At 30.6% G+C, this 16337-nt stretch overlaps 1 protein-coding gene across 2 annotated transcripts in view; it reads right to left on the bottom strand.

The window, feature by feature from the left end:
- DACH1 (dachshund family transcription factor 1) overlaps positions 1–16337 on the bottom strand; it is a gene marked incomplete at its 3' end in the record, with an annotated part of 404086 nt that overhangs the window by 107166 nt on the left and 280583 nt on the right. For both annotated transcript variants that reach the window (XM_081046619.1, XM_081046618.1), the window contains exons 5-6: positions 10507–10642; positions 7104–7238 (exon numbers count right to left, since the gene is read on the bottom strand). In XM_081046619.1, coding sequence (XP_080902745.1) covers positions 7104–7238; positions 10507–10642 — 271 coding nt within the window. The remainder of the gene's footprint in view (positions 1–7103; positions 7239–10506; positions 10643–16337) is intronic.

The following is a 16337-nucleotide window of genomic DNA, read 5'->3' as shown; positions in this document are numbered from 1 at the left end:
CTAGTATGGTCCATCCATTTCTAACACCCAATATCACCTATGTTTTACAGAGCGAAACATTATTTGTTTCTCCTCAATACACTTATTGAATATATTTAGGGTCAATAAAATTGTATTGAAGAAATTAAGACTTTTTTAATATAAAAATGTATTCCAGCAATTATATTCACAATCATTGATATAGAATATACCTGATTGACATAGATTGACATAGAATATAACTCACTGACATAGATTCTTTAGTAATTTTTTTCTTCCAAAACCGTGTATATTACAATGTTGTCATATGTAATCAATACATTGTCAAAAATATTGTGGTATCAATTTTCCAATTTGTGATCAAGCATAAATCATGGTAACTGTGATATTATGAATTATAAACAAATAATATTTTAATTCAGTAGTTCCAACATGTATATTTTCCCATCTATAAAATCAAGCCACACACCCATTAACTAATTTGATAATACTAATGGTTTCGTGGAATATTTATATGAGTTAAGTACTCCAGACATTTATTATTGCATTTCACTCTAAAAAGAAATGTACTGTACCCACTAATATTGGGCTCTGTGCTAGATACACAAAGATGATGAGAAGATATAACTTCAGATCAGAAGAATTTGGGGCTGAGCACTAATGGACAAGGCAGCGTATCTATCCTAGGTAAGTAAAGACACTAAATCATCTGGAAAAGGACAGAGGATGTTTGAGAAATGTGAAAGTTCAGTGTGACAGAACAGTCAGCAAAGTTCATGAGGAAAAATATAAACACTAAAGGCCATATTTTATGCCAATTGACCACCATTTGAGGTATGTCATGGTAATTTCCTAGTAAGGAGTATCGTAAGTTGTCCTTCAAGTATTTCTGCAAGCTTTGCTTCTCAACATGTAATTCATGAAATAATAAAACCAGAGCCTTAAGAAAGTATCACCTGAGCTGTGGCTTTGCATGTGAAATCTGCCATCTACTTAAGAAAGTGCTCTGGGATTCAGAGACATTTATTGTCTAGTGTTAATAATCACAGAATTAAAAGCATCTGCATTAAGTTCAACATCTTTATTTTACAGGCTTAGAAACTGAAGAGTGAAGTCACATAAGTAGGTATTTAAGGAGAATAATTTATAAGAGATTTTGAGATATGCCAAGAGAAATTATATCTAAAGGATAAAAAAGAAGAAGAAGTTGCATGTTGGAGAATTTTAAAATGAAAAGACTCATAGCCCTATATGTGTGTTAATATTCTCAAAATAATAGAAATTTCAAAAGAAAAGAGGCTTTCACTCTATGCATACCTAAAGAGTTATATGAGATACTAACAGATTCAGATTTGTAATATATGTGTATATAACATTTACTATAAATTAATTTGTGCAATATCAATCTAGGATTTAATAGAAAGTCATTTTTGTACACTCAATCCTAATTTGAGTAAAACTAGAATTTTTGAATGATGTGAAATTTGCAAAAATAAATATATTTCAAAAAGATTATTTCCATAAACTTAAGAAAAGTGACAGCATAGTCATTTACAAAAAATGTTTTATAGGAAAATGGTGGACAGGTTGGATGGTAAGAATAAAAGAGTATTGAGAGAGAAAATCCCAAAATGGTCATTTTGCTAACTACTTTACTGCATTTACTGCTCTGTCCTCAAATTCAGGTACCAAAATGAAAACATTTTATACAAGAATGTTAATTATTAGAATCTTGAGCACTGCCCACCAATATTATTGGGGTGATCACTTTGTAAGGTGTATGAATGTCTAATCGTTATGCTGTACATAAAACTAATATAATATTGTTAGTTCAGCCGTACTTGAAAAAATATAAAAAAATATATTTTAAAAGGGAATATTTCACCAAAGAAATGTTTTATGACTTGCAATAAATCCCCTGTATTTCCTGCTTCTTTAAATGGCAGGAGCCACCAATGAAAGAAGGTTTTCATATTTTTTTATGCAAAGTAAATAAATAAAGGGAAAAGACTTAACTATAGGGAAAATTAGAATACATATTATTATTAAGAAAACAAAATCTGTACAATTACAGTAAAGGGGAGAGAAGAGAGTAGATTTTGCATTTCATATGGCTTATTTCACATATCTGGCATTAAGTAAATATTTACCAATTGATTACATTATTTTGGTAAACCTAGTTCAAGACTGATATAAACTAACATAAATTAAGTATTCAGTAGTTAGTCTAACTATAAAATGCTTAAGTTATCTATAATTGAAAAAGCTTTATACACATATACTATACACATACCTGTATCACATATTTAATTTTTGGTAAATTCAAAATAAATTCCATAATAACAAAAAGTACCCATATGAAACTACATGCAAGGTATAAAATATGCTCAAAAATATGTTGAAAATATCAGTAATTTAAGAAAAAACAAGAAACAATTTACCCATGAAAGAGTAACACTGTAAATTAGCATCAATAGAAAAATAGGTGGGGTATAGAAAGATGCAGCATAAAGAAAGAGTCAGCCTATTCATGCAAGTTAAATATCAATGATCACTGTCTATTACATCCACTAAATTTAGACTGAGGGAAAAGATCAACAGTTTTTGTTTTGGTTTTTGTTTGTTGTTGTTGTTGTTGTTGTTGTTGTTTTTCCAGAAAGCTCTAGAAAAGTTAGAATGTTTGGAAAAGTTAGATAACATAAAATTGTTTTCAAAGCTGAATTTTGAATCTATGAGCTGTATCACAGATTTCCTTAACACATATCTTGCATAAACTCCTCATTTTAAAGTTCATAATATTAAAAACATGTCTCCTTATACTGGGGATGGCTGAAAAAAATGTTAATATGTCTATGGTTTCTTAATACATTAACTCATTCTTTATATTTTGAATGAACTTTAATTAAATTATCTCTATGTTAAAAAACTTATTAGAGTGTTTTTATTTTTAAAAAATAAGGAGCTAATTTACTCAGCACTTAGTACTTCCAAATTCTAATGCCTGTAAAGCCATTGGTTCTTCAGCTAATGATGACTTAAATATTCTAATAGAGCAAATAGCTTTATAATATTAAGAATGTTTTAAAATAAAACGGACATACAGAAGGCAAGAAGACATATGAAGAAATGCTCAACCTCACTAACCATCAGAGAAATGCAAATAAAAACCACAATGAGATACCACCTCACCCCAGTCAAAATGGTTATCATCAATAAATCAACAAACAACAAATGCTGGCACGGATGTGGAGAAAAGGGAACGCTAGTGCACTGTTGGTGGGATTGCAGATTAGTGCAGCCACTGTGGAAAACAGTATGGAGGTATCTCAGGAATCTGAAAATGGAACTACCCTATGATCCAGTAATTCCACTCCTAGGCATCTACCCGGAGAAATCCAAAACTCCAATTCAAAAATCAGTATGCACTCCTATGTTTATTGCAGCACTTTACACAATAGCCAAGATATGGAAACAACCAAAATGCCCATCGGTAGATGACTGGATTAAGAAGCTGTGGTACATTTATACAATGGAATATTACGCAGCCATAAAGAAGAAAGAAATCTTATCATTTGCAACAACATGGATGGATCTAGAGAACATTATGTTAAGTGAAATAAGTCAGAAAGAGAAAGACAAGTACCATATGATCTCACTTATATGCGGAATCTAAAGAAAAGAATATGTGAATGAACTAATCAGAAACAGTTTTGGGGACACAAAGAAAAAAACGAGAGTTGTTAGATGGGCGGGGGGGGGTGGGGGATAAGGGGAAAGGTGAAGGGATTTGGAAGCAGCTGGTAACCACAAGATGGCCTCAGGTTTTTTTGAAAATTAATTTGGGAAAGGTATTCAGTAATGTTGTAAAAATTTTGTTGGGTATCCGATGGACATGTGTCCTATTTGGGAGACCACCTCAGGGATACTGTGGATGCCTGATCATGGCATTGTACACCAGAAGCTAAACATTAATGAATGCCAACTATAATTTTATATATATAATGTAAAAAAAAAAAAGATATCTATGAAAAATAAATAAATAAAGAATGTTTTAAAAGTTACTGATGTTCAAGATTTTAGACCACAGTGATTCTCAGCATACAAATTAATTTTGATTTTGGTATCTATTTTTAATATCAATGTTTTCTTAAAAATAATTATATTTTGAATGACTTAATGGTAGGTGGCACATTACATATAAGAAGTCCAAGCCTAAAATGATACAAACATACAATTAATTTCTCTACAAATGTCTCTAAATAAAGTATCTTGTTTTAGTACAGATATGTGTCATAAGAAAGTTACACATCTAGTATAAGGCACATGATAAATGTAGTTATGAAAGAAAACAATTTTTAATTTAGCAGACACCATCAATCTAGAAAGCCTATGAATATTTACTATTAATTCAGTGTGCTGAAAAATAGATAAAAGAGGGTGCATACAAGAGAAAGAGCAACATATAACACAAGAATATAACAGTATCAATATCTATTACTATTTCCATGATTATGTAACTCCATTTGAAATCATAAGATGAGTGCAATGATAGTAGTATAATTCTAGGGAGAATATTGAAATAAAAACTTATTTTTCTATATAAAATAGACATTAAAATATTGGAAAACTGTAAGGATATGGTCATGGTCTTCATTCTGACAACAAAATCAATTTGAAAACTTTGATGTGATAAGAAGTACATTAGTGATATAGAAAAGTTTTGTGTATATTTATGGTCAGAACATTCTAATGTTTCATATAAATGCACATTCTAAAGGTTATGTAATTCCACTTTTTGCCTTCCTGTTAATCCTTAAGCAGTGTAATATTTACAGTTGTTTTAACTTTCCTTCACTGTCTCTTAGAATCGTCTAGTAATTCAAGTCTGAATTGTCTGGTCTGCTTAAAGCAAATGTAATACACAGATGACTCCAAGGAATTTACAGTCTAGTACTGGAAACAGAGAGATGAAGAAATAACTTCTAAGTATCAAGGCAAATGTTGTAATGAAGATTTTGGGGCAGGCACACAGGAAAACCAAACACGAGATCCCTAGATCAATCTAATATGGTATTTCAAGAAAGGCTCCATGGTGGCAAAAGTATAACAACATAATAAAAAATAACAAATAGATGATGATAGATGATAGATAAATAGATAGATAGATAGATAGATGATAGATAGACAGATAGATAGATAGATAGATAGATAGATAGATAGCTACATAGATAGAATTAACGACTCATGTAAAAAAGAAATAGTTATGAAAATTATAGGTCCACTCAACTTGAAACATCAGGTTGTAGAAATCACTCTACTAAAAGTTCCAGTGATAGTCATGATTTTAATCATGTTATTGGGCATGATTTTGGTGGTGGTATCACTACCAGCTCTGAGCTTTGAAATTTCTCTCTTATCCCTTCTCCACCAAATTCTGCAAGAGAATTAAGCCCTAACTAACATCATGACATTAAATGTGTACCACAAGTGAACTTCTCTTTTATGCATTTTAAGTGAATCCCGCTATGTGGCATCCGTGTGAAAACTGAGGAATCATTTTCTGTAGGGATTATTCTTTTGAAAACCCCTGGTGGAGAACTGCTGCTTAGCCCAAACAATGAATTCTCGTATTTAAATATTATTACTTAAAACTTAAACTTTCTAATAAGCTTTATATTTTCCTACTATGTCAATTTTCATATTTCCAGGTTTCTGATTAAACATAAAAGGTATTTGTCAAAATACACATAAGGCACAACATATTTTTATTCACTGTTGAAGAACTTGGAAAAATTAGACATTTAGAAACCATATGGCCCACCGATGCACTGCATATAGGTCACATAGCTTAGTAATAATACCTAATGTAAAATTTTAAAATAAATAATTAGAAAGTTGTCTTAAAAAATAAAAAATAAAAGAAATTAAAAAATAAGAAAGTTGTCTTAATGGTGCTATCTCTCACTTGTGCCTAAATTTTAATATGTTAACACCTACAAAAGATTATCATTCTCTCATTGACATTCCACAATGCAGATAATCTAGTGCGTAGAAATATTGTATTCTTTTACCCTAAGGGCTCAGCAGAGCTGTTTTCATGTTGAATGGAATAATGTTTTATGTAAGCATTTTTACTTCTCGTAAAGTCTTTTTTTGGGGGGAAAAAAGTTGTCCCACCCTAGCTTAGTCTTTCTCCATTCATTTCTTTCTGATTAGTTACTTAAAATATCCATTTTTTTCCTTATTTAAAAGTTGATTAATTGTGGCTTTTTATGTATTATGTTTTCCAAGGAAATAATCCTTTTTATAACACTGATTATTTGATATTCATGTCAAAAAAATATAGTCAAAGTACCAAGTCTATATTAATAACATTTTAAAATATTCAATTAAGATGAAAAAGTTATGGAGAGGCTCCTATACTCACAATTCAAAATTTACCATTTGAAAACATGAATTTGCACGTACTAGCATAAATTTAAAACATGAATATTTAAAAATTTTAACTTCCTCATGAAAGCACTTCATGAAATGGGGCATGAAAATATAAGTTTTTGCCTGTTGAAGTGGGTTAGGTTGATACAAATAAAATATAAATAGGAAACTTTCACAGCTTTTCACAATCTGTGCTTTGCTATTTGTTATATACACTTTTGAAACAACTATTAATACATTGTCTGATGAGATTCAATTCTGTTTCCTGCTTGGTCCCATGACTATGTGTCTTTTACCCAAAAGCATTCATATCAATCCTTTGTATATTGTTGTTGCTCTATCATGCTAAGTAAAAGGACACTATCATTTTACTGAAGACATTGAGAAAGATAAACAGAAGACTTTCAAAAACTCAGAGATAGCAATTAAAACAAACAATTCTCTTTCTTTAATGTACTGGAAAATAAATTAGCACCTACCTGTTATATAAGAAAGAAGCAGTAGGTCTTCATTCATACTTCCTTTTTGTTGAACAGGCTTAATTTTTACTTAATACTATAGGTTGTTAAAATATTTACAAGTATATGCCATCTTTTTATGTGATCTAAAAATATACCTCATTTTGTGATTAAAATCTAGTTCATATGTTGAGCAGGAAAAACAAGACCACATAATCAATCATATATTACCTTTTTCAACATGCATCCTTTTCGACTCATGTCCCATGTCATGACCAGCCAAATCTCCCTCTTTGGGCCCAGGGAGTACGTTTGGTGATAAACCCATCAGCATCTGATTCATGGACAACCCATTCTGATGAACAGCTGTCAAGCCCAAAATTGAAGAAAAAAGCACTATAACATATTATGCTCAAATAAATTTAGACTTTTGGACTCAAAAGAAAATAAAATATAATGGTCTAATTTTAAAATTATAGTCTATCTCTAAGAACACTGAAAGAATTCATAACCATGATCATTTTTGAGGATAAGCAAAAAAATATTGAAAATAAAACTTTTATTTTTATGTCACATAAAATATAATATTTTTTTAATGGCTGGAATACCAATGAAGTAGTCAAGCTTTTATCTAGTATATCATATTCTCTCCCCAATAAGTAAGCTTTCTTGACTCTGCAAAAACTACAATCTTAACATTAGAATGCTCTTTAACACTATGAAGTTAAAACATAATAAATAAATTCTAGTGGCATGAGAGGGTAAATAAAGATTTCAACAAGTTAAGGCAGTGAAACACTGTTTGAATATTTATATTCTAGTCAATAAAACACAGGGTTTCATAGATATCAAAATACTTATTTAAAAATTAGATTTGAACTCAAATTAAAAGTAAAAATTAACGTCCATTGAATGGTTGAATGATTAAAAACAGTAATTGTTTGCTTGACCTATTAAGTGTAAACTGTCACTATTAAAATGATAAAGCAGATGATCAAACACCCTTCTGATTCTCACAATCCAATCAATGAATTCCTGAATAAGGGACCCACAAATAGCTGGGTTTTGTGGGGAAATTTGGAGGAGGAATAATTCCATAAAACTATACTCTCTCTGGAAAATAGAGATTTTTAAGTTATAAGACTATGTTAGAAATTACCATTTGGAAATCACCATAGTAGTAATCATTTCAAGGAAGAATCTTCAATGGCTGATTCTAAAACTAGCAGAGTGAAAGTTTGATGAAGAATGTAATATTTACATAGTCTTAAAATATCTCCTCACAAGACACTTAGCATACACAGATTAAACCAAAGAAACTTTACAGTGGAAAAATCTGATCACCACTACCTTAACCAAGTGATAGTTCTCACAAATATAGGAGAAATATCATATGTCTACTGGAATGATGCACTGAGGACACCCTATCCTGTCAGTATGACTCTTGCCAGAAATACATAAACTAAGTTCAATCATGAGGAAACATCAAAAAATTCCAAACTGAGGGATGTTCTGTGAAATAAATGGCCTGCATGCTTCAAAAAGGTGAAAGAGTTAGGACAAAAATACTGAGGAACTGTTCCAGATTAATGAAACTAAAGGAATATGACAAGTAATTATAACATGTAATCCTGGATTGGTTTTTTGGACTAGGAAGAAAAAAATCTCTTGTTATTGAAAATATTAGTGAGAAAAAAATAGACAAATTACTAATGGGAAAGTTGGAGAAATTTGAATAGGGTTTATAGTTTAGAGAACCTTCATTTACTGATTTTCATCATCGATCAATGGTTATATAAGAGAATGTCCCTGTTTGTAAGAAATAACTAATGAAGTATTTGAGGTAAAGAACCACGATGTCTATGATAAGGACACTAAGGTGGCACTATGCTTTTAATCAGGGTATCTTTCAGAGAGATCAATTGATTGTGTAAATCTGTGTGATGAATATGCAAGAATTCTATGTACCATTGTTAAAATTTTTATGTTAGTCTAAAATTATTTTATAGCACGTTAAAATACATATGCATAAATATGCACAGGCATGTATATGAGTGCATGTATGTATATACAAATGTGTATGTACATGTCTTTATATTTACTTCTATTGGACAATTATGGTAGTCCACACATGCAAAATTTCTCTTTTGTTTTTATCAAGAATAAAAAAGAATATAATGATTAATAATAAAAAAATGAATGTGTAACAAAACTCTTTAAAATCTTTCCGTATTTATCCAAATTTCCATTTAAGTACTATGAATATTGTTTTCCTTTTTCTAGAGGGACAGTACTTTCCAATGACAATATTTTGTAAATGCATTAGAAAAAATTGAAATATTCATCATTAACTTTCTGATTCTAGTATCAGTATAGCACAAAAGCATATAGAAAATATTTTATCTGAAAAATGGTTTAAAGTAATGGGATCTGAGGTTTACCAGATTCAGGAATAGCATTTAAGAATGGTTGTCAAGTGATATATCCATTTTATTAATAAACAGTTAAAATCATCTCTTACAAAATTAGAGAAATATGTTATAGACAAGCCAAATCAAGTATTCATGTTTGGAATTATATTGAACTACGTAATTTTTGAAAAAAATTTATTATATATAATTCAACCTAATATTTAAGTTATCCACTTCAATATGGACCCATACTGAGGATTTCTGCTTCATGTAACTATTTGTTTATAACTTACAAAGACGCTTTTTAGGAAATGATTTTCTTATTATGAAAATGTTCTCAACAACCAAATAATTCCAATAAATGTTGTGTAATTAAATGAAGATTATATTAAGCATAATTTCAGAAAGTAATAACTAAATCCTGGAAAGGATACAATAAATATTGGCTTTATCAACCAAAAGAGTCACTGTTCATATGTTTATTTTATTAGAAAAACTGTATTTGATTCTTGTATGGGCACAAAATCACCAGTTAATTGAGTGGCATTTTAACTTTACTCTTCATTTTCCTGACCATGATGATGAAGATTAAATATCTGAAAATGTGATCATGGAATAATATGTAGCTCTGCTTTTTAGATTGTAATAAAAAATAATACATAAAAATAGTATGTATTATTGACCGTTACAAATTCAAATTCTATAATTTAACCAATTTCATACTCTAGTCTATTGATCATTTGAATGACCAAGAAATATTTTTTTAACAATCGTTTTTAATTCTATTTTTTATTCTTCTTTGTGTATATGTTTGTCAATTTAAGGATAAACTTTAAAAATTAGTGGATTTCAAAAGAGCAGGGGTGGGATTAAAGAAATAAAGATGAACAATCCATAAATAGTACACTTAGACACAGATATTAGAGAGTTGGAGGTGTTTACCTCAGAAAATAATCTAGAAGGTTACTTACTTTCTCTGTTTCATAGCTCAAATTTTTATGTGTGGCATCAAAGAGAGGGAGTTTATATCAAAACCTGTTAATGTAGTACCATACCTCATGATATTGCAAACTGGGAAACATAATTTTGAGAGATGGCTATTGCTGCAGAGCTTCAGAACATGATACATCTGAGATCTATTTGGAATGAGGGCATTTTGATTAGAAAAGCCAGCTGCACCTAATAAAGTTGAAAACGGTGACAAGTAAAAGGATGAGACCTACGTATTCTGTCAGAAGAGCTCTCAGTCCGTGCTGGGGAGCTGGACACACTGCTGCTGCGATGTGATGATGGGTGACTGCCAGGTCTCCGGCCTTCCTCGAGAGAGGGGGCAGGCGAAGGGCTGTCAGGAACACGCTCCTACAGTGCCATGGGAAGGGAGTGGGGAGAACAGAAGGAAATACATTGGATCTTTATTTAAGGAATGTTGATTTTTCTTAATATTGTAGAAGGATGACGACAAAAAACACACTTTTTCATTGACATTTAGTTGTATTAAAAAAAGACACCTTTTCTCTTGAGCAAAGGCAAAAGAAGAAAAGACTAGAAAGAAAACTAGTTTTGTAGGTGTAGATGAGTATCACTGTAGTTGTGGTACCTGTCAGTACCCACTTGGGAGAAAAAGAGAGACCAAAGAAGTAAACCAGTTTAGAACTGACCAGACAACAAAGAATTAACAGAACAAAGCAGGTTTCAATTCTAAACAATTATCAATTTAAAGAAATCTTTAAATCTATTCTATCATTTCAGCAAATGTCTAAGGATCATTCAGCACACAAATTATCAACATGACAGACCATAATAATGATGCCAGAGGAGTTGTTAACAGCTATTTCATCATGGCGCTGCTCTGGACACACTTGGAAGGACACATTTTAAGGCATCGTAGAAACTGATTATTTAACATTGAAGTAATTTTCTTTGATTCTAATAATTTTGAGACTACCTACTACTCCTAGCTCCTGCTCAATCATACTTAGGTAGTAAGGGAAATTCATGAAATATGTATTAGTTGTGTCCCAAGGAAACTTGGTATCCTGTTTCCTTAAATGTTCTATGTTAAACTCAGTTTCCACTCCATGTCTCCTCCTCCACACCCCGTGCCTTTTCCATTAAGCTAACATGTAAATATATTGTATAACTGTCTCCAAGAACTACTATAAATGGAGCTATGGATTAAGAAATAGGATACTCATTTGTTAACATTTTCTTTTTTGAGCAATAAAATATCTATACTTTCAGATATCAACACATATAGGCCTTGAAGAACTGTCTTTTCAGTAATTAATAAAAATGTTGAAGGTAAGAAATAATCTTCTACACGATACAAAATAAATAGCAAATAAATTATTCCGTATTAGGGTGAAGAGATGCAAATATTAGAAGAGAAGAATTTTAAAAATTAAAACAAAGTTGTAAAATGTAATTGTCCCATAGGAGGCCGTTTCCGGAATATGAATGGTAATGTAGTATGAAAAGCCAAGACTAAGCTCAAGGTTTGGACTACCAGTGAGAATGAGGGAAATACATGTGTTTGGTCACAGTGGTTCCACTAGCCCAGTGATAGTTCGCAGTCCTGTTTTGCATTCAAATCACCTGAGAAGTTCTTAAACATGTCTAAGCCTGGACTTTACTCCTGGAGACTCTGGCTTACGGAGTGTTATGGGTCGAACTGTGTCCTCAGAAAAGATTGAAGTTCTAGCCCCCAGTACCTATAAATGTGACTTCATCTGGAAGATGAATTACATCTTTGCAGATGTAATCAGTTAAAATGATGTCATACTAGAGTAGGGTACTCTTAATCCAACATGATTGGTATCCTTACAAGAAGACACTGTGAAGAAAATCTGAGGGGAAAATGTCACATGAAGAGGGAGGCAGAGATTGGAGTTACGCAGCTGCAAGACAAGGAATGTCAAAAATTTCTGGCCACCACCAAAAGCTATGGAGAGGCGAGCAAGGATTCTACCTAGAGTCTCAGAAGGAACATGTTACTGCTGACATCTTGATTTCATAATTCTAGATCCAGAAATGTGAGAATATAAATTTCTGTGGTTTTAAACCACCCAGTTTGTGGTACATTGTTACAGCAACCCTATATATACTAAGTCTGAAGTTTGGTCCAGACATAAGTAGTTTTTAAGGCTCTCCAGGTGATTGAAATATGCATTCAAGATTGAGTAGCACTTGTTTCATGTCGTTTTAATTTTTCAATCCTGGACATTGTCAATAAACATCTTCAACAGACTTTCTGAGGCTTAATTTTTGAGAAGCATGACAAATAAATGAAAATAACTGGAAAAAATATGGCCAAGCCCTCTTCCAAGATTCATGCATAACATGATTTCCCATTATATACTGCATGGAAGAAAAAATAATCTCATAAGAAACTTTATGACAACTGATTTACATAATCAAACAATATTGTAACAAAAAACAAGAAAAAAGTCAACTAAATTCTATTCTCTAAAGTTGCAATGCATATTAGAATCTCGTTGTAAAGATAATTTCTTGAACTTTAGAAGCTTTTGAACTAGTCTAAAATGTATGGATTGTTTTGTTTATTTATTTGTTTGTTTGTTTGTTTTCCTTTGGACAGTTAAAACTTCCCAAAGAAGAGATGTATTATCAATAGTATACCACAACACTAGCCTTTTACCTCAATTGATCCGAGGTTAAGAATTAATTGTTCTATTTTCTGCAAATAGCAAAATAGACTATTATGTAGGTAAATGTAAGCATCACACAATATATTTTCATACCCAAGCCATGTAGTGTTTTATTTGAAAGACTGCAAATGAGCCAGTGAATAAGAGAGACAGGTGGGGCAGAAAAGGAGATACACACATACAGACCAAATATTAAAATTTACAAATAGGTTACTTTGGGAAGTTTATGGCACATCATATATTTGTTATTCTAAAGGATACTAAAGCAAGATGATTTCCAACTGCCCAATTTGCAAATTAAAGTATTTGATACCTACATCTCAAATAACATGAAAAAACGAAAACATTCTCAGTTATTTTTCCCAAACTAAATAACTAAAACAAGATATGGCGGCAAATGGTCTCAATTCTGTAGTCTACGTGGCAAAATAAATGACCTAAATTTCTAAGAAACAAACACATATATGATTTTAAAAAGTAGAGAATCCACAGCTGGATGCCAAAAGTTACTCCCTATGTTCTAAATATCATTTCAGAGTGGCTGGGGACTATACGTCTTTTTTCCTAACATTCACCCTTACCCTAAAATATAAAGCAGCTTCAAACTCTACATTTATTATGTATCAGTTTAATGAGTTTTGTCAAGATACAGAACATTCCATAACCTCAGAAAGACTTCTCATGCCCCTTTCCTCCCAATCTCGTAAGTAACCACTTTCTGAATTCTGTCATCATTTTGCAGTTTTGTTGGTTCCAGAATCCATAAAAATGGAAGCATATAGTGCATAATTTTTGTGTCTGGCTTCTTTTACATAAATAAAAAATATTTTTGAAATATGTCCATGTCGATGCACGTACCATTCATTTATTCTTTTTAATTGTTGCATATATTCAATTGTGAAAATACATCACAAATTATGAATACAAACAAACAAAAAATGGTCAGAAAGCTCCTATCAAGTCTTTGCAATTATAAACCAAAGGGTAATCTTTGTTTGTGCATATAATTCAAAGATTGGATTTCATATCCCTTATGCAGCATATATGAACTTATTATAGAGAATGGATTTATAAAACTGTCCAGTGGAACTTCTTTATAGTCTGTATAAATGCATTAATGAGCTATGCTATAATTGCATACAAGACCAGAATTACTCTATAAAGAGTCTACCGTTGGTTTCTTGAAATTGTGATGAAGAGGCAAAAAAGTTTGTCTAAGTTTTAAAGCTAATCTCTAATATATCTAACTCAACACTCATACACATGGTATGTATTTGAGAAAGAACATTGCTATATTTTTATATAAATAAAATTTTCTAAATTAGCTATTCTATTTTCTTAAAAGGTCACTCACATCAAGGTTTATTCATCAACATATTTTAATATTCCTCTTAATAATTATGTTTTATTTTAGCATGTTAAACTATAAAAAATATTTTAATTGATCATATTTGCTGTGGCACATGTTTTGCTGAACAAAGATAAAGTACAACTTGACATAAATCAATCCCTCTAAAATCATTTTGCAAGTCTGAGTTTCCTGTTATAATAGATTTTGTAGTGGTGCTAATGGAAAGCATGAGAAACTTTTTATTTTCCTGAGTATTTAACTCATGAAATACTTAAATATTTAATGCATAAAATTCTAGCAACAATGGTTACCATTAAGAACAATCATTTCCTTTTTTTCCACATAAGTACAAAAATTGTTTTATTAGTCAATACATTTGTCAAAGTTTACCCTGATAGTTCTTTTCATTCATGCATTACTCAAACATTTACACATTCAAAATACTCTAAAGATCACATACTAAAATAAGTCAAAAACAAACTAGATTAAAATCTTAATGTGAAATACATCTTAAAAGCAGAGTTTAAGGCTTAGGAAATATAAGTAAAATTGTAGTATTTAATTTAGCTTTAGCTTATTTTTACTTTATAATTCTTGTCTAAGAACAAAGGATACAAAAACAATACTTAATACTTTTATTTAAAGAAAATATTTTAATTTATGCAAATTTTTGTTATTTAAAAGCTTAAGTATTCAATTGAAACTTTCTATAAAATGAGATACAACATATTCAGTCATTTCATTTAATGTATAATTTCAATCTTTGGAACATGATGTATTGTTCTTTGAAGAATTTCATTAAAGTAAAATCCATTGAGCAAGTAAAATTTGAATACATTGTTGCACAATAAATTAATTTATTTCAACAGCTTAATTCTTTTATCATATTTATATGCTTGCCTTTCCAGAGTTTGCTATAAGATGGAGAATAATGGAGACAGTAAAGAATTACTTAGGAGAAAATATAATTATTACTGAAACAAAGTAGATAATGAGTTTTATTCAGACATAATAAGAAAGAAGCAGTTCAATGTCTATAGGGAAACTATGTAAACTGAATTTATCATTTCATTTGTGTAATACCCTTTAACCTCCAAGATGGGCCTGAAGTAGGACAAAGAGGAAGAATATTTAATTTAATACTTCAACACACCGCTTTATAGTCCTGCATCATAAATTCACCAATCAATAAAACACAATCTTTTGCAATGTTCCATCTTTATAAAACTAGCCACAATAATAAATGAAAATTTAAGAGGAATACTCTCTCACTAAAAGGAAAAAAAGTCATACTAATAAACTAATGGTAATAGAATAACAATAAAGGAACAGCTGAATTTATTGCCTCTGGGTAGAACAAGAAGTATTGGTCTCTAAGATAATTCAGAATCAAAGGTGGAATTCAAAATGATGTATTCTATAATAAAAAGCATAAAATGATCAGTATTATACACATGTGATTAATTAAACATTTACAAAATCACATTGTCTCAATTGACTCCTTTCCATCACAAAATGGATTATATTTTATCAACTTAAAATATTTTCTTAGAATAAGTCTAAATAATCACAACTCATTTCTCTACAAAATTTTTTCATTTAGTTTCTCTTTGGAATTATTTTTGTTTTCATCGGTTAGAGATTCCCTCACTCAATATGTTATAAAAGTGGAGGGAAGATCTTTCTAATGTTAAACGATATGTTGATACAACTTTTAAACTTACAAAATTGAAGTTGAGTAGCACTTTGTACCACCTAAACCCTGAGCTTTAAAAAAACTCAGAGTAAAATTCATTCATTCAAAGAATATTCAATGAACACTTAATATGTGCCAGTGCCCTAGGCTCTGGTTATATATAAGTAAACAAAACTGATAAAAATTCTTTCCCCCATGGAGCATACATTATAAACTAGTAAATGTTGTTAGTGAAGTTCAGAATCTTATACAATGATTAAATGTGACATCCAAATCCCCTTGTTCTGGAAAAATGAACAAAGAAGATAAATAGTAAAATTGGGATTATGGATTAAAGAA

The sequence above is a fragment of the Rhinolophus hipposideros genome (assembly GCF_964194185.1).
Source record: "Rhinolophus hipposideros genome assembly, chromosome: 4".
NCBI classification, from domain to species: domain Eukaryota; kingdom Metazoa; phylum Chordata; class Mammalia; order Chiroptera; family Rhinolophidae; genus Rhinolophus; species Rhinolophus hipposideros.
Note: the sequence above shows the minus strand (reverse complement) of the source record. Positions and strands in the feature narration are given on the sequence as shown.